Source organism: Grampus griseus, assembly GCF_964374135.1.
Source record: "Grampus griseus genome assembly, chromosome: 21".
NCBI classification, from domain to species: Eukaryota; Metazoa; Chordata; class Mammalia; order Artiodactyla; family Delphinidae; genus Grampus; species Grampus griseus.
In genome coordinates this window covers 12,499,888-12,527,301 of record NC_139015.1, presented here as the reverse complement: position 1 = coordinate 12,527,301, position 27,414 = coordinate 12,499,888, and the positions used below count along the sequence as shown (strand labels likewise).

Below are 27,414 nucleotides of genomic sequence, written 5' to 3'. Positions count from 1 at the left end.
GCTTTGGCCCGTGTGGCCTGGGCGTCTCCCAGCACAGGCTCTGGGCCTCTCTCCCCTGGGGGAGGCCTCCACCGCTGCCAGGGGCGGCGCATCGGCAGGGAGATGGGAATCAGCCTCGGCTGGGCCGGCTGCCTGCCCTGCTTCCCCACGGCAGGTGTAGGCTGGGGTTCGGCCCTTTTGGCCCAGACAGAGATCTTCCTCCCAGCCCTGACCGCTCCCTCCCACATGAGAGTCCGAGATCTGTGTGGCTGGGGTTGAGGAACTCGGTGCCCGCAGTGCGGCTTCTCCCCAGCCTCGTCCCTTTCCCCCGACGGGTGCCCCCTTTTCTCAGGCTCCACGGTCAGCAAGTGGAGGTGCTGAATATGTTTGCACAGGCTTCTCGTGAACTCCTTAAATATGAAACTGGGAAGAATATTTTACACGTTGGCAGGTCCCACAGTAAATGGCTTCTTGCAAAGAAGTTCTGTTTTCCTGGCAAGGAACGTCATCTGTTATCTCCTATCTGGCACCTAGGGACATGCCGTCTCCAGGATGCTAGAGCATCAACAGCTCACGAGCTGGGAAGAGCTTCTTTCTTCCAATGTGGTGTGTACATCAGGCAGTGCAAGCTGCCTAAAGCAGTTGGTAGATTATTCAGAACTGGGGCTATGTTTGGGTGACACTTTGTCACGTGACGGACACAACAGTTTGTGAGGCCCGTTATGTGTCATCAGAGTTTTCACTTATGCAAAATCTTTCTGGTGATGCCCCCTACTTTTCTTAAGAATTATGGATTTTCTTAAGTAGGAAATCATAACTCCTGGGGCCAGTAGAAACTCTCTACTAAACAGCCTAAAGGTTAATTATTTTCCAGAGTTGAATTGATAAACTCAATTTTATATTCAGTTCTACCCAGGAATATATGCCAGCTTTGGCTAAGGGCCAACAAATCAACACCAGCCGGTTGATTTTAATTCTAGCCATAAAGATTTAAGCTGCTGCTAAATATTGGAAAGAGGTACAGGGTTTACATCTTCATCGGAAAATTAGCAGTGTAATTAATGGCAAACAGTCACTAGTATTTTAAAATCAGGTGTAGGGCTTCCCTGGTGGCGTAGCGGTTAAGAATCCGCCTGCCAACGCAGGGGACATGGGTTCGAGCCCTGGTCTGGGAAGATCCCACGTGCCGCGGAGCAACTAAGCCTGTGGGCCACAACTACTGAGCCTGCGCTCTGGAGCGTGCCAGCCACAACTACTGAAGCCTGCGTGCCACAACTACTGAAGCCCACGCGCCTAGAGCCCGTGCTCCGCAACAAGAGAAGCCACTGCAACGAAGAATAGCTCCCGCTCGCCGCAACTAGAGAAAAGCCCACGCCCAGCAACAAAGACCCAACGCAGCCAAAAATAAATAAAAATAAAATAAATAAATTTATTTAAAAAAATCAGGTGCAGATAGGACATGCTGTAGGTCTAGTCAAAGAATAAATGCTTTTCTTTGATCTTGGTGGTGTTTAACATCAGGCAGACCAACTTCTCATTCACCTTTTTATTTTACTGTAGTATTTTTGACATAAATAAGTTTTTATAAAGTCCTTCCTCTCCTCCAGGTCCAATAAATATTCACATACATTTAAGAGAGAGAATGCAAAACTGGTCACTCTTGGTTATCCTTGCAGATATATAACAAATTGAGAACAGTGGAGCACATGACTGTCTACAAGAAGGAGGCCATCCCGAGCAGGTTCTACTACAAGAAGGGGAAATTTGTCTCTCCTTTGACCTTAGTGGCCGATGAAGGATGGTTCATAACTGAGGTAAATATAAAACATATGACAAGATATTCATTATACAAATTCTATCAAAAGGCCAAAGGTAAACAATTATTTACCTTTTCCACCTGAAAAATTTCGTTTTTGCTTACGTCTCATTTGTTGTATTATTTCCTTCTTTAGAGAATCCAAAGGCTTGGTCAGGTGACTCTGTAGACGCAAACTGGAGACTCCGACCCAGAGCCATGGTTTAGACTTCATGGCTCCAGACTTGCTGTATTTTAACAAATGGGCCTTAACTCAATTACCCAGGCTTACAGTGTAACCTATTCAGTTTAAAGTGGAACAGTTACTGTGAACCAAAGCAATTGCTTTAGGGCAGCGAAAAGCCAGGAGAGGCTCGGCTTTGCTTTCACCTTAAAGGGAAATGATTGGCAGACAAAAGTCCACAGGTCCAGGTCTCTGGTTTGCCAACTTGATTTTACAGAGCTTATCTTGCATTTTGGGCCCAAACCCTAATTGCCTGGTGCCCGGGTGATTTCAGCAGCTTCCTCCTTGCCCACCTGGACTCCAAGCTCACTAGGCCCTTGCATCAGCTTCTGATACCCGGCCAGCTGGTAAGGCACCCCAAAGGGGAATCCGCAGTCACATCCTGTTTAGAGTCAGTTCCCAGACAGGGCCTGGATCACTGTCAGTATGAGTATGAAGCTGGGTTACAAACTGACCAGACTACAGGCTAAAAGAGAGTAGCAGGTGTTGGTACATGAGAGTTGTTGGTTGAGGCCAACAAAGTACAGTCAAATTCGAGGTTGCGCATCTGTAGATTCAACCAACTCTGATCAGAAGTATTCAGGGGAAAAAAATCCAGGAATTTCCAAAAAGCAAAACTTGAATATGCTGGATGTTGGCAACCATTTACATCACATTTTCATTGTATTTACAACTATTTACAAAGCATTTCATTGTATTAGGTATCATAAGTAATCCAGAGATGATTTAAAATATACAGGAGGATGTGTGTAGTTATATGCAAATACTGTGCTGTTTTGTATAAGGGACTTGAGCATCTACAGATTTTGGTATCCGAGGGGATCCTGGAAACAATCCCCTGTGGATACCGAGGGACGACTGTATAAGGCCTAAGAGTGGTATTTAATCTGCCAGAGTGAGGGCAGGTGGCGATCGGCAGAAATACCGATCAGGCAAAAGGAGTGGACATCTAGCGACCCAGGTGTGGAAAACGGGGATTCCCTGACGTAAACTTCAGTCGTTCGGGAGGACTGAGCTGTTCCTGTGTGCTCTCAGACCAGAGAAGCAGCTGGTCACTGAGGAAACAAAGCAGAACTGGTCAGAAATGTCAGCTGCGCTGTCCGCGGCCAAGCTGGGTCCTCCTGATCAGCAGACTTCGGCTTCCTACGCCATGTGATTTTGGAAGTTTCCAAGAAGGTCCCTCTGCCCCCTAGCGCTCTCTCCTCTAAGCGCACTAACGCTTCTGGTCACTTTATCACACCGTTTGAAGTTCACCAGGAGTGAGGTTATACAGCATTTTCATCTCCAGTGGTTTTCTTAGGACTTTGCACTGAACACATGTGCAGTCAGGTGGGCCACCTGACTGGGTGCCTCTTCAATTTTATTCCATAAAGCCAACTTCCCAAGCCGTACAAAAGGGCTTACATTTTGCAACTTGTTCCATTTAGAATATTCTGGTAAAATTGTTTTAAGTTTTTAAAAGCAAATCGATGCTGAGGGTTAATCCACAGTTAACTGTCACTCATTTCTCTGTAGGACTATGTGCCTCTATTGTTTACTTTCTCACATTTTGCTGAAATCAACCACACTGAGAGGCTGGTCCATGGCAGGGAGGGAGATTATAAGAGTACAGAGGTGATTTGAGATAATTTATGGAAAAACTGGCTTACATAGGGAGAGTGGCAAAGCCAGAGGGTGTCATGAAGACAGTGGACAACTCACGAGGAGCCATCTCAATTCCTCCAGGAGGGGTGGACAGTCACCAGGGAAGTTGCTCCAGCCGTCAGTGCTGTCAGAGAAGGTTCAGTCTGGAAGTACCTGAACTGTCAATACAGTATCTTGGCATTAGCACATCTAGCAAGACGATGCACATTTTCCCAATGAGTGATTAAAACACAGTGATGGGGAAACTTGGGGTATCAGTCAAGATGCTCTTGGTTATAAGTCATACACCACTTGAATAAATGGGTTAAATAATAAAGATTCATTATCTCACATAACTAGAAGTTTAGAGGTAAGAAGTTCCAGGGTGGTTCATCCGGCAACTCGATATCAAGGCCCTGAGTCAGTTCTTCTGCAGTTCTTTTGGCTTTCCCTTCAGAGCACAAGATAACTGCTGTAGCTCCAAGCGTCCCATCCTTCAGTTCATCCCAAAGCAGGAAGGCAGGGATGTGGCTTCTTCTTGTACATCTCATACTTTTATTAGGGAGCAACATATATATCCCACCTTGAATTAAGTGTCTCTTGCTTACTGTTTCTGCATTGTGGACGTTATCCCAATTTTACTGAGTTAAGTGAGGCTCAGAGTTCTAAATGTCTTGACTAAGGTCCCAGAGCTAGGAGTGACAAAGAATTACAACCCAGATGTAACCGTTAAGCACGAAGTCCATCCAGTTCTCCAAAGAGCCTTCAAATCTTCCACTAAAATGTTCAAGGTATTTCTGATTTCGTGGATTGGAATTATGGACTCACCCTTCTGATTCCTAGTGGGGTCTGGAGATAAGTCTCAGCTGCTTCACAGAAGTTCTAACGTTGGCATTCATTTTTTTCTTGCTTTTGTCACAAGGCAAAAAAACTCTTCCTAACCAGCCCTCTCCTTTCCTCTCACCAACATGGGAGATTTGCACATACTTGAACCGGAATTTTCTTATTTGTGAAAATGATTTTTCTAATGCAAGACTCAAGCGTCGGGTGTCAAGTGGTTGGATCCCAACGTACTTCATGCTCTCCTGACCTGCTCTCCACACCTGTACTCAGTGGGTTCTGGTACCATCAATAGCCCAATAAACTGTCAGTAGAACCCAGAGTGCCTTCTCCTTCCTGACTCCCGCCTGTTTTTTAAGCCCAACTCAAATACCATCTCTTCCATGAAATACCCAGCTCTTCCCTAATTTCCTCCATCTTGGAATCTCACAAAACCCTGAATCACTCCCCAGGTGCTGCACTTGTCTGTCTGCTTTTGAACTCTTCCTTCCTGGGGTGGAAGCTCCCTGAGGGCAGGTCTGTGGCATCTTGACCTTCGTTTTCCTCTGTGGAGCCTAGTACATGGCAGAAACTCAGTACATGTTTGTGATATATGAATTAAGAGATGAATTCATAAATATTGAGACAGTTGGTTCTTGATTACTCGTTGACAGGTTGTTTATTTTGTAGGTTAGTAAATCAGTGACCAAGTAGACAGAGAGGAAAGCTGAGTCAGGCCTTTAACTTTGGCTAATTATTGGTAGCCCTAGAAGAGATTTCAACAGGTAAAAAGGTGTTGAAACCACTAATGGCAATTGTCCTAGCTTCCGTTAGCCCACAGCTGGAGCCCAAGGGCGGGCGGATACATCAGCTCTCCCCAGGCCCTACTCAGCTCCAGGGGCTAATTCCTGCGGCCTCTCCTGAACAGTGTCCACTTCATGCCACTGTGCTCAAAAAGTCAGCCAGATGCAGCCGGAAGCTGGTGAAAGACTGTGAGACAGGGCGCTTCATCGTTGATCTTCTGGGCTCTCGTCTGAGTGGAGGGAAATGCAGCAAATTCAGGCCCAAGCTTCCAAGGGAGGCCCGAATTTGTCTCCAGAGGAAAGATTTACTTTGAAAATTGGCAAAGGATATGAAATGCCGGGCTCAATTCTAAGGCCTGGGGTTGAATGGCAGTTAGGCCCGAACCCAAAATATTTGGGGAAATCAAGACAAGCTGGAGAATGTGGCTTCTGAGTTTTAGTGGCAGCTGGAGCGGTTTCGTCCAGGCACAAGTAATGGAGCTTCAGGAAGCTGGTGTTGGGGGCTGGAAGCTGCTTGCTTTCTGGGGGTGACTAGGGTCATTGGTATGCACTGTCGGAGAGCACACGGACGCCCTCCTCACTGTTGGCACGCTTCAGTAAACATGGTCCGGGGGAGAAAAGAATAAAAGAAAGCCCATCGGGCTTCCCTGGTGGCGCAGTGGTTGAGAGTCTGCCTGCCGATGCAGGGGACACGGGTTCATGCTCCGGTCCGGGAGGATCCCATGTGCCGCAGAGCGGCTGGGCCCGTGAGCCATGGCCGCTGAGCCTGTGCGTCCGGAGCCTGTGCTCCACAACCGAGAAGCCACCACAGTGAGAGGCCCGCGTAACCGCAAAAAAAAAAGGAAAAAAAAAGAAAAGGAAAGCCCATCCGCTCAGTGCTCTCCTCCAACACCTCCCTCCACTCCAAGGAATTCTGCTGCCCTTGGTCCCTGCTGATTTTGCTGTCTGGCATTTTCCATTTCCAGAATTAGGCTGCGTGTGGCAGCAGGCTTGCCAGGGTCAGACCGGGGCCTGAGGCCTGAGCAATTAAATTCCGTTCTAGAAAGAGGCAGCCTTCTAAGACGGAGAAAGAGAAACTGTTGGGGGACAAGTCTTTGCAGTGGCGCATGGCAGACACACATCTGAAGGTTCATGACCACCATTCCTGGGGGGCTCCAAGGAGTCATCCCCACAGGAAGCTTCTCGGGAGGAGGGTTTAAAATGACGATGCCACAAAACCAGAGACACGGTGCTTTGTAATAGACGCCTAGCTCGACCTTAACCCTAGCAGCAAAAGCCCAGAGCCAGGCGGATTGCGCTCCCTTCCACAAGGGTTCTAATCGAAGCCACTTCTGATACATCACTGGGTGCCTTTTCCAGGCTGAGATGATGTGAGTTTATTGCAATGTGGAGGGCGTGGGAAGTCGCTATTATAACCCTGTCCTAGGGGAATAACGTAGATTTCATTTGTATTAGGCCCCTCACACACCTTAGACAGGTGTTCACATTTTATTTATTGATTTTAATCAGACCAGATTTCAACTTTGTTCCCCAGTGCCCTAGAGGTGGGGTGAGAGGCCTCATCAAGAGAGGAGGAGGGGGCCCTCGGGTCCCTGACCCTACTCCTCGACAGGAAGTACTCTTTTAGTGGCTGACACGAGGGGTGATGGTCAAAATGTTTAACCAACTGTGAACCTGGCGCCGGCCAATGAGCCTCGATGGCAGGTGGGAAAAGCCGGTCGGCCGCCCAGGTTCCTCTTTGGAAAGCAGCCTGTGTGAGCGATTCCATGCTGGACTCTGCGCCTGCCGCGGGGAGGCCCTATGCTGTCTCTGGCAGGGAGGCCCTGCGCTGCTCTGTGGGACCCCACGAAGGGGCCTGAGGCACAGCCTCTGACCTCAGTGTGGTAACCCAGCATAACGTGAAGCGTTCTCAGGAAACGACGGATACTCACTGAACACGGCATGGGACAGACGCCAGGTGAATGACTGCCAGTGGTTTCCAGGCCAGACGATGCATCCCAGTCACCTGGGAGATGATGATTAAATAGACAAGAGTTCCTGCCTTACGGACCTGCTGAATCCAAATACCCAAAGTGGGAGCCGGGCTAAGCTCAGGGCACTGTGTGCACAGCCAGGCTTGGGATCCAGCAGTGTAGACGGTGAGTTTCAAGGGGAAAGACTGGAGAGCAGGTCACCCAGATGGAGCAGGGGGACCCAGACAAGACCCCGAACGGCGCCTCTGGCCTGGGAGGGAACCCACGAAGAACGGATTACCACCTCCTTGGGGCTGCCCCAAGAGAAGTCACTTTGGGTGCAAGGCAAGACCGGGAGTCTAGATGTTTTCCTGGAGCTGGAAGACATTTCCTGCGCCCTCAGGAGTATTCTTCTCTGTGGCTTAGTAACCATTTTCTGATCTACGCCGAGGGGAAATCGGAAGGAGGCGGTGAGAAATATACGTGCTAATATATTCCCCAAATGCAACAGTACAAAGCAAGTAAATGACCAGACATTTTATCGAAGCAAGTGCCTTGGCCACGTGCAGACAGACAGTAATGACTACAGACTGTTCAGGCCACCCTCTGCTTCTTCCCAGCCTTCCAACCCCGCTTCCACCCCGATCCTCATTCCCAGCGCCACCCCCATTTCTGACTGCTACCGAGACATTGCAGCTCAGCAGCAGAAAGGAATCCAAAAATGACAAGTCAAAGAGATAGGTCCAGTCAGTGGTTGAACCAACTTCATTAACTGGTTTGCTGATTTGGGGGTAAACAGTGAATGCTACTTTTTTTTTTTTTTTTTAATGCCAAGGATGAATGAGACAAAGATCTAGTCTAGAAACCACAAGTCTTATCTCCTAAGCAATCTGGCTTCCCCAGTTCAGCAGGCTTCTGGTAGACATTTCATGGTGAGCTGGTAGTGGAGTGAGGCATTCAAATACAACGCAGGCACCAAATAAAAGAACCCGAGTCTATAAACATAATAACAACCATTCCTCACAGTGTTCCTCCTGTGAACTCTTTCTGGGTCCTTCCTGTTGGAAACGACGAACTAGTTTAGGGGCTCATGAAGGGGGGCGTCCCGGCACTGCTGTCCACCCCTGTACAGAGGAGGGGTCCCGGAAGGTACTGGAAGGTGCTGAACAAATGGACTTGGTGAGGATTTTATTTGAATTGACAAGAGAGTGTTCATTACAGAGCGACCAACTTGCCCCGGTTCGCCTAGGCCTGTCCTGGTTTTAAAACAGGAAGTTTTGCATCCCTGGACCCCCTCAGTCCCCGACAAACCGGGACAGTCGGTCACCCTGTCGGACTGGCACAGCCTCGGGTAGACACTGCCTCACTCCTCCCGACAGCCTCGTGGTGCTTTCTTCTCACGCTCTCCCCACGTGCGGTCACTACACAAGGTCCCCTGGCCTCACAGGGCCTCCTCTGTGTCAGCCCTTCCGCCACTCAGAGCTCCCTGGGGGCCGCTACTGCGGAGCCACAGGGCTGCCTGCGCTCTGCGCTAGAGCCTTCTGGTGGCCTCCTCACTCTCTCTCTCATACACACAGACACACACACAGACTCACGCTCACACACACCAAGACGCTCACACACACAGACTCATGCTCACACACACACGCTCACACACAGACTCACGCTCATACACACACAGACTCACGCTCACACACACACAGACTCACGTTCACACACACACAGACTCACGCTCACACACAGACTCACGCTCACACACACAGACTCACGCTCACAGACACACACAGACTCACACACAGACTCACGCTCACATACACACACGCTCACACACACGCTCACGCAGACTCACGCTCACACACTCACGCTCACACATAGAGCCCTCTACCCTTGCTCTCCTGCAGGGTTCGGGCACCTCCCTGGGATGTCACTAGGCAGTGCTGTGTGGCAGCCCCTGGGCCTGATAGGGTCAGGAGGGGTGAGGCTCAACCAGTAGCTTGAGGACCCCCTGCCTGGGGACTGAGGTCTGGGGCGCTTCACCCGCAGGACTGCCCCTGTGTGGTATGTGTCACACGGCCGCACAGGCCTGCGCTGGGATGCTAATGTGGGGATACAGAGCCCAGTGAGATGGTGAAAGGCACCGGGAGAGGACGAGGAAGGAAATCATCCCTGCACCTTCTTGAGGTTAATTACATAATGTCATTAGATTATGTCATGTAATCCGTTCAATCACTTCGCTTCTCACATAACCAGCCAGTTTACTATTACTTTTTAAAATCAGTAAGAATAGTTGTTTCACTGGAGCAACCTGTCGTGTTAATAAGAACTGGTGGATTGACCTGTGATCAGACCCATCCCCAGTTACCTTCAGGGCTGAGATTTTTTGTTGCTGTATGTTTGTGGTTGTGGAATTAAGCTGGAATTTTAAAATCAGGCAATCAGTCCTCATCTCTCTTCCACCTGTCCCTTGGTCATGGGACACATATGTCCCATGGGGTTCATGATTAGTGACATCACCAGTGGTATGGTCTACCTAGTTCTTCAGGAATCACTAAAGACTGGAGCGGGGGGAGCAGCGTGTGATATTAGCGAACGAAGCTAAATTGGGATGTGTTGTGAGCTCACCACAGACAAAGAACAAGAAACAGTATAAGTCAGAAATGCAGTATGTTAATAAATATATTCCCATTGAAAACTACAAGCTACAGCTGGAGAAGGCGGGATAGGGGATGATGGCAATTCAGGAAACAGAGAGTCAATGAAACAGTGTGATTTGGAAAGCGGTAATGCCAGGGAGTGATTTATGGGGTGAGACTGTATGGGTGTGCAATGCGATGTGACAGCTAAATAAGCAAAGGAGGGTTCGACCCTGCCGCACAGGACCCGAGCGCCTCGCCCCGCAGCCAGTGGCATCTGCTGACCGTCCCCAGCCATTTATCGAGCACCTACTGTGTTTCGGGCTTAGCGCACAGCCGGGTTATCCTCCAGAATCTCTGTGAGGCAGGTAGTATCACATCCAGCAAGGAAGCTGAAGCTTGGAGAAGTTACGCAGCTTGCCCAGGATCACTGGAATTCAACCCACATCCTAGTGCAAAATCTCATCTCCATACTCTGTAACTGGCCACCACTCAGTGAGTGAAGAGGCAAGGGACAGGGACAGCCCACTGTCCTGTGCTGGCAGGAGCCCTGCAGCGACCTCTGGCTATGGGGTCCTGGAAGGCACATGAAGACCAGGAGACTGTCGACCTGGGTTCCAATCCCAGCCCTGCCTCTCAACAGCTGTGTGACTTTAAGAGTGTCACTTAACCTCTCTGTGCCAAGGTAGGAAAAATAATACCATCCACAGTGGGAGGTGGTGATGATTAAGTGCACGTTGGGGGAGGCTCTTGGTGAACCGAACAGCACACAAAATACTCGTGTTGTTATGAGTCTTGTGAGCCAACCTGTAAATCCCTGGTCCTTGAGCTCCTCTGCTTCCAGGAGGTGGTCAGTTCTACCTCCTGCATGTGGAAAACTTGTCATATTAAACCCTGTGCTGAGCAAGATGATTAGAATATCGGAAATGAAGGCTTAGTCCGCCAAGAAGGGCTCGGGTTGTGTCCAACTGGCTGCAGCCTCCTTAGGATTTGCAAAACCTTCTTTAAGCTTGTTGTCTCTCGAGTAAGCAGCTGCAGTCTAAGAAAATTTAGTTTTGCAGGAAAGAAGGGTGACAGGGCAGTAACAGTTCTGGAAGCCATCCTCAGTGAAGAATGGTCGAAGAAAGTGAAGATACCAAAGCCTGGAGCAGAGGAACACGGGTGCTATCTTCAAATGTTGACTAAATGGGGAGGAGGGGACTAATATGTTCCGAGTCACCCCCCGGGGTGGAGCTGGAAGAAAGGAGGACGGGTGGTTCCTGCAGTGGGCGCCCCTGGGATTGTGGGAAGCCGGCTGCCTCGGGGCTTCCATGCTGTACTAAAGAAACAAAGTGATTCGATTAGACGCTGTGTTTTCCAGCAATAATTCTCCCATAGCAATTGAGTGTCCTACCATTCGATTCAATTCTGACATCACCCCAAGTTAGAGCAGACACACACTTCAAGGGGTTCCGTCCCACAAGACTGCCTGCACATGTGAATTCTGACCGCAAGTCCTGGGTCCTCAGGATGCCCACTCTTGTGTCCGACTTGGCTACAAATTTGAGGGTTCTCACAACCCCCCTTCAGGTTCGATAATTCACTGGGATGAATCACAGCACTCAGAAAGGTGCTATACTTATGATTACAATCTTATTACAAAGGATGCTACTCAGGGACAGGCAAATGGAAGAGACGCACAGGGCAAAGTATGTGGGTGAGTGGTGCAGAGAACCCAGGCCCTCTTTGGGTGCATCACCCTCCCATCACAACAATGTGTTCATTAATCCAGAAGCTCCCTGGACTACGCTGTCCCCGGGGTTTTATCTGGGGTTTCATTGCGATGGCGTGGGTCATTAAATCATGGCCACATAGCTGAGCTCAATCTTAGAGGTCAGAGGATGTGGCTGAAAGTTCTAACCCTCTCATCCTGTGGTTGGTTCCTCAGGTGACCAGGTGATCCTGGAGCTATGTAGCTCCCTACCCCAGCGAGTCATCTCATTAGCATAAACTCAGGTATCAGAGCAAGGGGCTCATTTCAAATAACAAAACACGCCCATCACTCAGGAAATTCCAAGGGTCTAGGCATTCTGGGCCAGGGAACCCGGGACAAAGGCCAACTATATTTTTTATTATACCACAGGTAGACTTTCACGTCCCTTCTGTCTCTGACATGCTATACTTAGTGACTCTAAAACTGCTTACGAGGTTCAGTCCAGCCCGACATAAGAAGATACCTTCAGAACTAAAGCTCTTTGGCAATTTAATGGGCGGTCTCCAAAGGTCTGAGCTCCCTGGAGTAGGAAGTGATCCAGCTGAGGTTGGATGACCCTGACTGAGACCGCTGAGCAGGAAGTCCACTGGGTGGCAGTTTGGACCGGATGCTCACTCGTCCAGATGTCTGGACACGGGGCGATGTAAATGTCGTGCTTGATTGCAGAATCGAGAGATGCTTCCATTCTGGATGAACAGCACTGACAAGAGGCAAGGCTGGCAGCGCGGATGGCACGGATATGACAACGAGCTCAGGGACATGCGGGGCATCTTCCTGGCCTTCGGACCCGGTAGGAAGACACGACCGAATTCTCTTAGTCATTCCTTCCTCAGGAAGCGTCAGCCAGCAGGGGCTGATGGCACTAGTAGAGCTGGAGTGATTTCTTTATGGACCCTCTTTATGAGCAAAGCTGAGCAAACCCAGCCGGTCTCCATGAAGTGTCTTCAGCTGGCTGGCTTTCAAATGCTTCTTGGTTTTGGCAAACGTGGCCAAATACTTTTCCTTGTAAGTTTTAAATCTCGAGCGCAGTGAAAAAAATGTTCCACATGTTTATGATTCATTTTTTTACTTAATTCATCAAAATGTTCTCTCACAGCCATCTGATGTCCAGGAAAGCTTATCAGGCACCAGGTTGCTGACAGCTGCGCGTCCTGGAGTTGATGCGATCGCTTCACAGGGTCTGACTCTTCCACAGTTCCTCCCTGGCTAGAGCACCCACCCCTGTGCAGGTCATTCGGTTTAGGGCCCACCAGAAGCTAGGATGTGCTCAAGGGCAGGCGAGGAAGTGATTCTGTGGCTGACTTTGAGAATAAGCCTGAATGACTCGGGATGTCTTGGATGAAAGCAAATTTACTGTGCCTTCCTTGACCTACATTCCCAGGGCAGGAAGAGAGGGGAGATGGAGGGAGCCTCTTTGGTTATTTGCTTTAATAAACACAGCACTGTAAATCCACATTTTAGAAAAGTTTATCAAACACTCTAAAGATCATACTACCACCTGAATACCCCCTTAAAAAAACAGAGTAAAAATCAGTCAACAGCCATCAACAATCAGTGGACTGGCTCATGAGCTGCTAACCTTCCTCCTGCTGTCCACACTCCTTATTAAACACAGTAAGCTTACCCCAAGACCCATATTCCAAGTTCCTTTTTCTGCATGTTGATCAAAATGTTTCAGCCCATGAAAGTCCATGCTTTCCTTTCAAATTATAGGTTAGAGATCATGCCTGGAAGCCCTGCCCTTCTCCTTGATGTAACAGGACAGAGAAATGTATCAGCCCCCTTCATTCCATCCGCCTCAGGTCACTCTACCTACCACAAGATAGCTGCTGAGAACTGCAAGGTGTCAGCTTCTGCACCCTCCTTGGGCGCCTCTGGGAGCCTGAGCTTAGGGAACATGTCGGTCCAAATCATTGCCCACGTGTCATCCAGGTTCCCGTGTCCTTAAGTAAGCGTCAGCACCAGTGGCAGCAAACATTTATAGAGCACAACTGGGGTCATGACACTGGCCTAAGAGAGAGTTCAAAGGACGCCCCAGCATGACGCCATCACCTGATAACAGTTAACAGGCCCTCCCTGTTAGCCAAGCCCCAGTCTAGAGCTTCGCAGCTCAAAAGCCAAGTGAATTCAGGATGGAGCCTTGAGGATGTTGAGGTGACAGCTGCTAGATCAGGTTAGAGACGTTCCAGGGCCATGGCCTTTATGTGGGGGAACATTAGCCAGCAGGGCTTTCATTCAAAGACATCGCCTCCTCTTTCCCCAGAAGAGAGGGATCAGATCATGAATGCGAAACAGTTGTCAGTTGGAGTGTTTACGAGTAAGAGTCTCGGGCAGATTTTAAAGCAGAAGCACGTCTAGCGTCAAACCGAAAACTTTAAACAAAGTACCCAAAGCTGCAATAGCTTAAATTCAGTGGGGAGATTTTGTCCATTAGCAAAGGCCTCCCTCATACGTTCCTTTAAAACTAAAAGCCTAAGTCTTTTACAGACAGAAAGTCGACCCCTGATGAAACTGGACTGGGCTAATTGCAAAAATGTTTCCAGGCAGACACAGCCTTGAGAGCCTCCCACAAACCATCACGTTTCTGGCTCTAATTCTCATGAAAGATTGAACAGCTTTACGCACTGACTGTTTACTCAGAAGAAAATTTAAGAGCGAGGCCTTTAATAGCTATCTAGCTGCACTTTGAGATAAAGGTACATCCCTCCTGATTAATTGTAGGTACTTCTCTCTCATGGAAGGACGCTGAGCATCGCTGCGGCTGCCCCAATACAGCTTTAGAAGTCATCTGGTCCAGCTAAGAGAAAGGGAAATAATTCTGGAAGATAGCCTCTCTCTGCTTAATCCCAGTTTCTAATTTGAACAACCTAATCTTGCCGTGGAGAACACATTCGAGATAAGACAGCAGGAGTGTGACTCAGTGAGCTGCCAGCGAGCTAGCAAGCCTCACTTGGAAAGCAGCCCAAGGTGTTCAGGCACAGCGGGAGCCTCCAGAACCTTCTCTCTTTAGGAGAAACAGTTTAAATATCCAAAAAATGTAAACCCATGGAAATAACTTGGATTCCCATTCCAGGTTCACACACCATCTTGAGCTAGCAGGGCTTGTCTGGCCTCTCCCAATTGGATCAGGTATTGTTTTGCTGTTCAGGAATTTTCTAGAAGCTCTCATTCCAGTCTGGATCATCTCTGCACTGGGCTCAAAATCCCAGCCCTGTAGACCAGGAAGCCGTGAACCAGATGGAGTGGGAAAGAAACCCCAATTCTCCTTCCTGCTTACATGTACCGGATTTGATTTTGTACTTTCAACATAAAAAGATGATCTTTTCTAACATTTATTTTTTGTCAGTAAAGCTTGATCTCAAATTTTCTTGCCAAATGTTAAAGAAGGAGATGTCTGAAAGGCTGGGGACGGCTGTCTTGGATATGCTATTGTCTGCCACCCTCCCACGTGACAGGACATGGCCACCAGGTGATGTGGCAGGATGATCTCACATCCAGGTCCACGGCAAGTCAGAGGGAGGGGAGTCGCTCCCACGTCCCTGGGACAGCCTTGCCACTGATTTCTCAGCTGTAGCTGATTCTCCTCTGGGGCAGCGTTACCACCACCCTCTCTAACTGTAGTGTTTTCCTTGATATTGGAAAGGTTGGCATCCAGGGCAGCCTCTACGTTCTCCTTTCCAGGAAGTTCTGGAAAGTGAGTGTTTACCCTGAGGTGATGCTGACTCTTACCCTCCCTGCCCTAAAAGTAAAGTGAACCCTTCAAATCATCTATAGGGTGAATATTCTCAATCCATACTTTCCCTTGCTGGGCGTTTATTCTATTACTAAAAACAGCTCTCATTTATTGAGCACATACAGCGTGGCTGGAACTAGGATTTAGGCGCCATCTCCATGCCTGTCCCCTGAGGTTACCCAGCTAGTAAGTGGCTACAGGCTGGTTGTAGAGCCTGTGAACCTCTTTATACTGAATTCAACTTTAATTCTTCAAAATAAGCAAAACCCGTCACTTGGGAAGTTGCCCTGGGTCTAACATACGCTGTGGCAGAGTTTTCAGTGTATAGCTTCCTTCTGTATTTATAATTGCAGTGTTAATACAAGAGTAGAATTTGGTGTGGACACTTCTGGGCTATGTTGCTGTTTGTTTGCTCTTTAAATCAAGTATATGTGATCATTTTAGCAGAGCAATTATAAAGATTATTTTCTAAGATAGAAAATAATCTTTAGCCCCCAAACTACCTGTTTTAAAAAAATTTTTTTTAGAGGGACTAAAATCACACGCATGGGTCTTTATTGATGGATAAAACTCCTTCCTGAATTCAGCTTCTTAAGTTTTGGGTACTTTGTTGGAAGCTCTGGTTGGGAGCTTATGAATATTACTGAAGTCTCATACTCACTCTTTAAACAAACACTTTTCATTCAGCATCTTTTCTGCCTCCTGTGGAGAAAGAGAGGGTCCACTTTGGACTGAAGTCCCTCCTTCAGCACCCTTACTTGCTATGCTGTGAATAGCCAGCCAGGCCCTCGGGGGCCCGTGTCCCCGTGGAGTCTGGCACAGCCTTGGGTAGAGGCACAGCCCTCTCCCTCATGAGCTCCCTTGAGCCTCCACTCAGGTCTCTAACTCCACTACCAGTTTCGTTATTTTCCCCACAGCTAAGTTACTTTATCTGCCAGTGAAAGGCTCCCAAGGAATGTGCAGCTGATCTTCCAGACATATTTAGGAGACCGTTGCTATTGCTTGTGAATTAGGCACACTGAGGAAACTGTATAATTTCAGGTTCCATCCAGTCCTGGGACCTCCATGTGGCAGGAAAATGGGACACATTCTTGAACTGGGGAGCACCCAGGCTAACCAGTCCCTGCCAGATAGGTGGCCTGGAAGAAGAGTACGCAGCTGGAGTGGGTTTGGGGAGCCCGGCAGGACAGTCAAACTTCTGTGACCACAGCGGCTCCGCAGGGCTTGCAGAAACGAGCAGCTTCAGATGGCCCTTGGGTCCCCAAGGAAAGCTCTGTTGTCACAAGGGAAGCACAGTTATGCACAGAGAGAGTTTGCTGTCTGATCTGTCTTTCAAAGAAACATCTCCACGAGCCATAGAAAGCAACCTCCTACCATAAGCTAGAACCTTCCAGATCTCCTTCCAGGTCCACAATCCCCTGGCCAGGCCCCGCGGACGAGGCGGATTTTCCAGTCCCAAGCTGCCTGGATGCTGAATGCAACTCCTCCACATCGTGACTCCATGCCTGTCTCTGCCCTGCCCAGGAGTGACCGTGACAACTCGTTTGCTTGCCTTTCCCTTTCAGATTTCAAATCCAACTTCAGAGCCGCTCCCATCAGATCCGTGGATGTCTACAACGTCATGTGCAACGTGGCAGGTGTCGCCCCCCTGCCCAACAACGGGTCCTGGTCCCGGGTGACATGCATGCTGAAGGACCCGGCCAGCTCGGCCCTGGCTGCGCGGCCGGGCGCCTGCACGTTGGCCTTGGCGCTGCTGGCGCTGCTGTCCTGAACTGCTAGCGCGGTGTGTGCCCCACGGGGGAGGCCTGGCCATCTCCTATTTCACTAATAGCTTCGTCAGTTCAGTCAAGGCCATACAATTGTAAATGTATTAGTCTTGGATGGTTCTATACATAAAAGTCCCTATTTCTTAAAAAAACAAAAACAAAACCACTTTGCTTTTTCCAGAGGTAAGGAAACTCCTAGCTTTTCATTTGTTCAACTATAGGTTATTTTCTCCTTGCGTTCCATGTACTCAGATGAACTAAGCAGGGCCTCCCCCTGTAGCGACCAGACCTTGGGTGGGTATTCCATGGAATCCCGGCCCCTCTCTGTCCTGCTCTGCACAAAGCAGGCCCTTGTCTGTGCCCTGTCCAAACCCGGGAGCCACCCTCAGGGTCTACGGCCACCATCCCATACTGCTCCTTCCGTCTGGGACAAAGGAGGCCCATGTGAAGCAGTAGCTGCTATTTCTAACTCAGCTCGTGGGGTTTCTTCACCTTATACAAAGTCCCAGAAAGGGCATATCTGAGCTTGGCTCACCCAGCAATAAAAATCAATGGGAACTGCAGAATTCATGGAACAAATTGAAAGACATGCGTTCCTTCCCAAAGTCCGAGTGCACGAAAGTTTCTCCCTGCCTGAAGGAGCAGAAGAGTTTCCAATAGATACGGGCTTCTGTGAGCCTCCTTGTAGCGTATCGTGGTGTGAACATGCACACGGCAGGCGCTGGATTGCCTGTGGGAAGGCTCACTCAGAGGCTGCCTCTCTTTGGAAACCCGTACAGAGTGTAGACACTAGCGACCCCTGACATCATCACGGGCAGGGAAAAGGGTGTCTGGCTGATGATGGTGTGGACATACTTAAAGAAATCTCACGTCATTGCGTGAAATGGTGATGCAATTAAGTGTAAGTTTGATGCACCAGTGTCCTGGAGCACTGCTTATTCAACAACCACAGCAAAGTGGACCCCTGAGTGACCCAGAATTCCAAGGAGAATGGTGGGGCACGGGGAATGGCGGCCACATGATGGAGTCAAATCCCAGTCACTAACCACTTAGCCACTGGATTAGGAAACAGTCTGGTCAAAGCGCCGCCTCAGAGACCTTAAGAAACCCCGAAGAAGAGGCACTGAGCCTGAGATGAAATGTTTTTAGTTTAGTCTTCTAAGTTTGCTGTAGGAGCTCTTGTTGCAAAACAAGGGATAACTGCATTTCTATATGATCAGAGTCATATACCTATATCATCGCATTAAAAATGAGTTTGCACTAAATGAGGCACATCTGCAAATGAGGCTTTTTGTCAGGAAAGGGCAAAAGATCAGGTCTCGTCAGGATGATGAAGCCCTCATGTGTTGTTTACCTTGAAAAATGAAAATGTATGCTCCCCTGATTCAACAAGGTTGGGAACCGTTCCTGGGCCTTGAATCATGAGAGCAAAGGATCACTGCTGAAAAATATCAAATTTACCTTCACAGAAGATTTCTAAGGATTTATGTAATGGGTTTTAAAGTGCCAGCAGACCATCGAATCACCTGGGAGGGAAATCAGCCTTTGTGCCCTGGCCGGAAGCCAATTAGTGCTTTCGGAACATTGGCGCGGGTAGTTGCAATAGGCATCTATTGTTCACAGGTTTCTTTCTCCTTAAAGGACTGGGTTCTAATGAGTCCAGTGCAGCCCACTGTGCTCCCTTGTGAAGGAAGGAGACCTAAAAGAAACCCAGTGATCCCACAGGGGTACAAACAGACACACAGCCTCGGATTTGTCCTTCCTGCCCTGTTCTACCAATTTTTCCCCTCCCTCGTCCTTCACATCTTCAAGTTCCATAATAAAATTTCAGATATTCGTCTGACAAAGTATAGTTGCTCAATAAGTAGTCTTGAATAGATAAATGAGAATAAGGTACTTTTGGAATCATGACTATTGGTAAATAATAAAGAAAATTCAGACACTGAATGGAGAAAAAACCTTTTTACCTAAAGCAATGCATATATTTTAGTGGCTTAATTATATGGCTAGAATTTTTTCTTTTGATGTTTGTTTTAAAGGTATGTTATTTTCCCAAGGAAAATTCTACTTCCTCTAAACGCATTTTGTCCCATCGGAACAATACCCGCTAGGACGATACATGCACCTTGTCTCCTGGATTATTTTCCCACTTCATCGCTAATTCCAGGAGGAAGGTAATTGGACTGACCTGCAAATGCCGAAGACAGATGAAAGGAATGATCTTTAAATGAAGGATAAGATGAATGGCTACTTTCCCTGCCCACAGGCCTAATGGCCAGAACCCAATTCACTTAACTTCTGAAGACTTAAACATGAATAAGAGCAGGCCCAGGGAATTCTTTCTAGCCGTCAAGAGCCCAGACTTGGGCTCAAGTCCCAACTCTCTTTACTTTTAAAGGGCTCTTGGAAATCCACAGCAGGTCTGAGTTCAGCCACAGACAGCAGTTTGCAAACTTGCTGGGACTGCAAGCGTCATCTGGCCCTCTTCCAGAGACGCAGGTTCAGAGGATCTGGCGTGGACACGACACTTCTAAGTCACGTGACTCTAAGGTCTGGGTTTGCTCTCAGGAGAGACGGGTTCTGATTTGACCTTGGTAGACCTGAGCCTCCTGACAGCAACTTCGTAATCTGCCAGTTATTTTCAGGAGCCATCAGGCTGGCATTGGCTGCTGGTCCCAGCTGGGTCAGATTTCCACCCTTCTTAAGCCAAAGCGGGTCTGTAAGCCCCAGTGACGGAGAGGCTTCTCCACACCCAAGTCCCTGTGAGTGTAAGATCCCCAACGGTGCTACCAGACAAACTCACTGTTCAAGACACACAGCTCTTTTATGAGTTTTCTGTGAAAGTGTTTTACGTTTCTGTAAATATCGAGAGATTTCCAAATGTGATAGTGTATTTAATCTTTGTAAGCAATCTGTGATAGACCAAAGTCAGCTCTTGAAAACTACTTACTAGGAGGACGGGAGACGGTAGCCTTGACAGCCTGGTTATAAAACGTGGGAAACTTGGTCTCAGGTCTCTGCTATGGAAGTTATACTTATGTGTTGCTTTGAAATCATAAAATAGCACCTAGTGCGGTGCCTCAAATGTTTCATGAATGTCCCATAAATATGTGTTGAATGAGAAAAAGAATGAATATCACTGAGGAGACTTGCTTACACAGCAGATATTCTCTCTCTTTGTCTGCAGTTCCTCCAATTAAACAAACCTTTCCGTTTTGGGTTGTTATTTTTTCTTATCACCCAACTGACAATATAATTATGCTTCATTTCATGGACTAAGCATATTCCATCTCAAGCTTATAAACTTGACAGATGGATGGAAGGAAGGAAGGAAGGAGATTAGATTTTAAATATACTAAGCATATTTACTTTTTAAAAATAAAACAGTTTTATCGAGATTCAGTTCACATGCAATCCTTCCCTTTACAGTATCAATTTAACGGCATCAGTATAGTCACAGAATTGTGCAACCATCACCATAATCAACTTTAGAACATTTTTATCACCCCAAAAAGAGACTCCAGATCCACGCGCATGTTAGCACTCACTCCCCCTTTCCCCCCACCCTGCTCCCAGGCAACCTCTAAGCTGCACTCTCTCTCTACAGATTTGCCTATTTGGAATATTTCATGAAAATGCAGTAACCATGATCCCTGTGGTGGCCTGAGTCCAGTCTATGGCCAATGTTACCACTCAAACGTACTCAGTCTCTCCCAGAGCATCCTCATGGCTTCACCACGGAAACCTGTAACAGCCCACGTGCCCCTTCTCACCAGCATCCCAGCCAGGAGCTCTACGTATCACTGTGCGTTGGCTTCCTGACAGGTCTCCTTGAGATCCTAGGGCTGGCTCCAGCTCGTTCTCCTCTCCTCCATTTGAGGGTCTCTCTCAAATGCAACTCAGACCAGGTCACGTCCCTGCCCAAACCCCGACATTGACTCCCCCCGTCTTAATGTCACACCTGTAGCTTAATCGGGACCGGCACCATGTGCACCCTTCTCTCTACCTGATCTCGTATCACTCTCCCTTTCACTCTGTAAGCTCTTCTTGCCTTAGGGCACTTCCCTCACATCACTTTCTCCTCCTTGATTAGTACCCCCATCCTCATCTAGTAAGTGTCCCCTTGCCTTAGGACTCGGGCTAAATGTTTCCTTACACTCCTCTGGACCAGATTAGGCCTCCCGGCTGTACACTCTACACCAGCTGCATGCAACGCCACCCATCAAAATACTAGTAGCTGGAAGAGGCAAGTAAGGATCCTCCCCTCGAGCCTTTAGAGGGAGCACGGCACTGCTGACACCTTGATTTCAGACTTCTCGCTTCCAGAACCGTGAGAGAATACATCTCTGTTGTTCTAAACCACCCAGTTTCTGGTAATTTGTTACAGGAAACTAACACACCCTTCCGATTGCTTTCGGAGGAGTCAGTCTAGTTCATCAAAGATTTCTTGAGTTCCTCCTTCACAGCAGGTACTGGGCTATGTTTTGGGGATGCATAGAGGAAAAAAGACCATGACTGTCCTCACAGAACTCACAATAGAGTCATTTCCTTCCTTCCATTTTTTTAAAAAAATTTATTTTTTATTGAAGTATAGTTGATTTACAATTTTGTGTTAGTTTCTGGTGTACAGCAAAGTGAGTCATATTCATATGTATTCCTCTTCGTATTCTTTTCCATTGTGGTTTATTACAGGATATTGAATATAGTTCCCTATGTCATTTCTTCCATTTTCCAACACAGTTGAATTCTCATTTCTGTAGGACACCATGTTCCAGTTGCTATGGGCAATGCATGGAGAGAATTTCAGAGAAAACAGGAGTAACACCTGTTACTGAAAGAAGGCGTCAGCTCTAGAGCAGAGGAGCTGGTGTCGGGAGCCTCACCCACTGCCTCCTCTGGGATCTTGCTCTTGGCCATTTGATGTCTCCATGCCTGTCGGCCCTTTGCCTGGCCTGTGGGATTATGTGGCAGCAAAAGCAAGGCTGATCACATTACTCACCTGGTTAAAAAACCACCCTTGTCTCTCTTTCCTGTGTAATTAAATTCCAAATTCTGCTTCCCATCCTTTTCTACAGTTTGACTTCCCCCTACGTCTCTCAATGCTTCATCTCAAATTTCTCAGCTTGGCCCCTGAATGTGCCAGTGTCAACTCTCTTACGTTGGCCCCATGTCTGGGATGGACCTTCCCACTCTCCATCTAGCAAACTTTCATTTATCCTTCAGAGCCTAGACTCTCTGTAAGGCTTTTGTGCTTTCACATTCTTTTCTTGTTTCGTTTATTGCAAAGCAAGTCACATTGCCTTGTAATAATTTGTTGTCAAGTGTTCTCCAACTAGGCTGTAAGTTAAGCAGAATGCCAGGATTGAATCTTCTTTTTTGGAGTCTCCAAACCAAATCTGCAGCACCAACAAAGTCTGCCACAAAATAGTTGATAATTGCCTGATGAAATGAATGAATTATGGAAGGAAGGAAGGAAGGAAGGAAGGAAGGAAGGAAGGAGGGGAAGAGGTTAGGACACTCTGGTCAGTTCACCTAAATCTGGACAGAGCTTCTCACAGTAACAATGGGTTGGAAAAGCCAGAGCTAGGAAACATTTTGTAGAAAGTAGAAGGATTTGACAGATGACTAATGTGTGACACGGGATCCAGAGGGCAGGGGTTTCTTTTTCAACATTTCAGCGGGCTCCCTCTTTAGCCATGAACACGAGGAAGTGTAGCAGATGAGAAGAAAGGAAGAAAAGATAAATGAGCCCTGTCTTCATCATGCTTAATTCGACTTTTCAACAAGATGCTAACACAAGCCTGTACATCTCCCTACGGCTTGGAAGAGACAGAAGAAGGGGGTTCAGAGCCTTGGATGCTAAAGACGTAGCATGTGGAGAAGGAGGAAGAGTCCCAGTCACCGGCTCCCTCCCTCCCATGCCTTCTGAGTCTGATCTGCCTTTGCTACTGAGAAGTGAGGAGTGGATGACAGGAGGAAGTGGAGAAAAGCCTTCAAAGGGAGGAAAGTGGTGTTTATGAAATCCCCTTCCTGGAAGAGCTGTGTTTCCACCCCTGCCCTTCTGCTGCTCAGGAAATTCTGGCCTCAGTGTGGTGTCAGCAGGACAGGCAGGAGCTGAATTTCCACCATATTCCAGAACCAGGTGGTGTTCAGAAGGACCCCTCCACTCCCACAGTGGCATCTGGAGGGGATGGGGGCAGTCTGTCCACTAGAAGCCCTTGAAACTGACCAGTCAGGTCGCAATGCTGGGACAAGACCCTAAACTGAGGAGACTCTGCCGAAAGTTAAATCAAAATCCAGCAAGATAGGGACAATAGAGACGAAAGAAAGAGAAGGTCCAGATAAGCATGGCAGAAAAAAAGAGAGCCAGGAATTTCTAGCCAGAAATGTCATATTTTTGAATACTACATGAAAACAACAGAAGAAGATACCGTATAAAATCAGAAAGACTATCCTGCACCGCATCTCCTTCTAAAGTTTAGAAAAATTAATTTCAAATAAAAATGTAAAAAGTATTGAAGTCAAATTCCATATTAAGATACTATTTTTAAATGATAATAAGGAGCAGAATAGTAGTCCAACAGTCAGTGAAATCGTGCCAGAAAGACCTGATCACAAAGCGGACTGAAACCATGACTTACTATTTCAAGATGAGCCAAAATACATTAAGAAAACAATATGAAAGAACAACATAAATCAAATTATAAGAAGGCAGAAAGGGTTGAACTCAAGAACGAATAAGATATAAAAATAATTTCAGAAATAAAATCTAAGCTAGATGGACCAGAGAGTTAATAATCACAACAGATAATGCCTTAGGAGGAATATAAGGTAAAAGAGAGGGTTAAAAAATCAAAATTAAGAGATTAAAAAAAAAGACTCGAGAAAGTGACAAATACTGAAGACAAGTAAAGAACACTGAATATACAGTAACACGAATCCAAGAAGAAGAAAACAAAAGCAAAGGAATAGAATAAATATTAAAACTGTAATGCAAGGAAACTTTTTTGAAATTAAAAAGAAAAAAGTTAACACTATATACTGAAAGAATACTTCACATATCTGAGACTGTCAACCAGAACCACTAATATCAAACCCACAAATTACTGGATTTTAAGACCAAGAAAAAATCCTTTGGGCATCTAAGCAAAAAGAGGAAGTGATTTATAATAAAAATGCCTTTTCCAACACAATAGGACAGAAGAAAATGGACTAACATATTTGAGATACTAATGAAAAGAAAATGCAAGTCAAGGATTTTTATATCCAGCAAAACTGACTTTCAAGTATGAAAGGTTCAAATTGTTATCAATAGGAAAGAATTTAGGAAATATTGTGCCCACGAGTCTTTTCTGATGAATCTATTAGAGCACAAGCTTCAGACAATCAAACTGACCAGGGACACATGGACATAAGGCCTAGTGATGAACATGAAATAAACAGTTATTACAGAACAAGGGAGAGAGGGCAGTGTGCAGTGTCTATGTGCTTTGGCAATGTAGATATGGTATAACTTTTTAAGTGGAGGGAACATAAATGGGGAGAGACTTTGCAAAAAATAAAATTAACTCTTGTCAGTAGTCTTATTGGTGGTGGGAATATCTGTACTCTTGTCCTGAGACTATTGTGTAAGTAATGTAGAGTAAAGCATGAGAGTTAATATGGGATATTCTAATTGTATCATTCCTGTATCATTGAGAATCAGGATTTGCAGAGTGGAAGAAAAGAGATGCAGATATAAACTGGAAGAGGGTAAATAAAACTCCTATGTCCTGAACTTGAATTAGAAATATCATTGTACAACATGGGGAATATATCCCATTTTTATAATGACTATAAATGGAGTATAACCTTTAAAAATTATGAATCACTATATTGTACACCTGTAACATATAATACTGTACACCAACTATACTTCAACTTAAAAAATTATAATTTTCAAAAAGTGATGTGGAAAGTAAAAAAAAAGAAATGTCAATAAAAACTCTTAGAGATTTTATCTTTAAATATACATTTTCTAGCTCTAACTGCTAAAAAGACTTAGAAACAATTATATATCCAGTAGTATTCCTAGTATCCATGTTGTGATTTTTTTTTTTTGTTTTTTTTGCGGTACGCGGGCCTCTCACTGTTGTGGCCTCTCCGGTTGCGGAGCACAGGCTCCGGATGCGCAGGCTCAGCGGCCATGGCGCACGCGCCCCGCCGCTCCGCGGCACGTGGGATCCTCCCGGACCGGGGCACAAACCTGTGTCCCCTGCATCGGCAGGCGGACTCTCAACCACTGCGCCACCAGGGAAGCCCCATGTTGTGATTTTTTAAATACCACTTCCCACATGTCCTCTCAAAAAAATGCCCCCCCCAAAAAAACCCCAAAAGCCAGGGAAAAAAACCTTAAAAAATTACACCAAACTAGTAACAGGTATTTCTTATTTCTGGGGGTGGTAGGATTGTAGGTGATTTTGATTTTCTTCTTTATATTTTCTATATATTACAAATTGTCTATAATGAATTTGTAATTGAAAAAAATAGAGCTTTAAAATAAAAAGACAGAGAACAAAATTATGCTATGAAAACACACATAAAAAGATAAATTTATTAAGGTATATGTTTTGAAAGAGGATTATCAGGCAGCCAAAAGAGAGCAATTTAAAAATCTTTTTTAAAGGACACCTTCTCTGAGGTAGTTATACACACACATCTGTCTCTCTTGACAGAAAGATTCCTCAAGTCTACAGACAGAAATGGCCTGGGGGCCACATGCGGAAATGTGCACCCAGAGGTCCCTATGGGGGACTCGGGGCTCCCAGGGAGCCCTGAATTAATCATATTCCGCCAGCTCTGCTGGGGAGCAAGAGGGCGTAAGCACGGCAAGATACCACCCTTCATTTCAAATGCTTACCCCTTGGTTCCTGGGAATTGGGATTTATTTGGAAAGATCATTCCGTTCCAAATAAATACAAAACGGAAGAACATACCTCCCACCTGAAGTCTCCCAACATGGACATAGAAGGGTCCTCTCTTTTCACCCGAGGCAGGAAGTTGGCACACGTCCAGGAAAATGTTTCTATCGGAAGTGTTTCCAAATGGGTTTCCGTGACCACGGCAGAGCTCAGTGGTCAGGTAAGGGAAGGCACACAGTGGCCACCAAAAAGAGAAGTGATTTAACAAACCGTTTAGACCGTAGACCCCAATTTTCTTCACACATCAACTCTCGAACGCCTCAATTTCCCTCCTGCCAGATAAAGAAAATCTCACTAGTTATTTACTTTACAAGGGTGCCATGAAGATTAATGACAAGATGTTTATAAATATTCTGAAAGCCCCTGGGGATGGTGGTTGTATAAGCATAATGTGCTGCACATGCCCAACTATGTTGGCACACACAAAAATAGAGGGTAGAAGTTCAAAAAGGAGAGTTGGAGTCTTAAAAATACATCCCAGAGATGTATCTCAGTTGTCGGGGGTGTTATATAGGTCTCTGGATGCAACTGGCTTAGAGCTGGGCGATGATAACCTGCAGGGTGGAAATTGACCGACAGCCTTCCCAGCAGGCTCCGTGGGCCTGGGACGTGTGTGATGTGAGTTGCTGCGTGAAGCCAAACAAAGGCCTGGATGAGTAGCAACCAGAAGTTCCTAGAGAAACCCTGTCATATGTTGTGTGAGGGTCTATGGTTCTCAAACTTCAGGGAGAATTAAAATCACCTGGTGATTTTGATGAGCGGTGATTTCCAGGCCTTACCTCCAGAAACCATCATCGATTGGCTTGGGGTTCTGCCCAGTCATCTGAATTTAACTAAGCTGATTCTTCTGCAGCCCCAACTTTGAGACTCAGGGGTCTAAATTTTACACCTGCGGGTGAACTAACGCATAATTCTCTGAAGGCAGAGATGGGCTGGGCCGATCTGAATTCTAACCCTTGTTCTAAATTCTGCTTCAGAATGGATAGTGGAGAGAACAGGGGAAGCAGAATGTTCTGGGGCAGACTCCACACCACTACTAAGTCACTTGTGTACCCAGAACAGCAAGTGGTAAGTGGCTGAGGTTGTGTAGTTAGTCGGAGCAGATAAATATTGTGTATTCGTGCTGCATAATCGGGTAGCCACTAGCCACATGTGGCGACTGAGAACTTAAAATGTGGCTCGTCCGAACTGAGATTTAATACAAGTATAAAAGACACACCAGATTTCACAGATTGAATGCAAAAAAGTAGAGAAGATTTAATTAGCATTTTTACATTGGATAAAGGCTAATTTATCCAATAAATGTGGAAATAGTAATGTTTTGGAAATACTTTGTGAGCTAAAATATATTAAA

At 46.7% G+C, this 27,414-nt stretch overlaps 1 protein-coding gene across 3 annotated transcripts in view; it reads left to right on the top strand.

Annotated features, from left to right (window-relative positions):
- ENPP6 (ectonucleotide pyrophosphatase/phosphodiesterase 6) overlaps nucleotides 1-17,229 on the top strand; it is a gene marked incomplete at its 3' end in the record, with an annotated part of 88,792 nt that extends 71,563 nt beyond the window's left edge. The window contains exons 6-8 of one of the 3 annotated variants that reach the window (XM_082680486.1): nucleotides 1,656-1,793; nucleotides 12,268-12,391; nucleotides 16,900-17,229. In XM_082680486.1, coding sequence (XP_082536612.1) covers nucleotides 1,656-1,793; nucleotides 12,268-12,391; nucleotides 16,900-17,105 — 468 coding nt within the window. Of the gene's footprint in view, nucleotides 1-1,655; nucleotides 1,794-4,563; nucleotides 4,683-12,267; nucleotides 12,634-16,899 lie in introns of those variants that run through there. The other 2 variants (XM_082680485.1, XM_082680487.1) reach the window with 2 other exon arrangements.
- Between the last annotated feature and the right edge of the window lie 10,185 nt (nucleotides 17,230-27,414).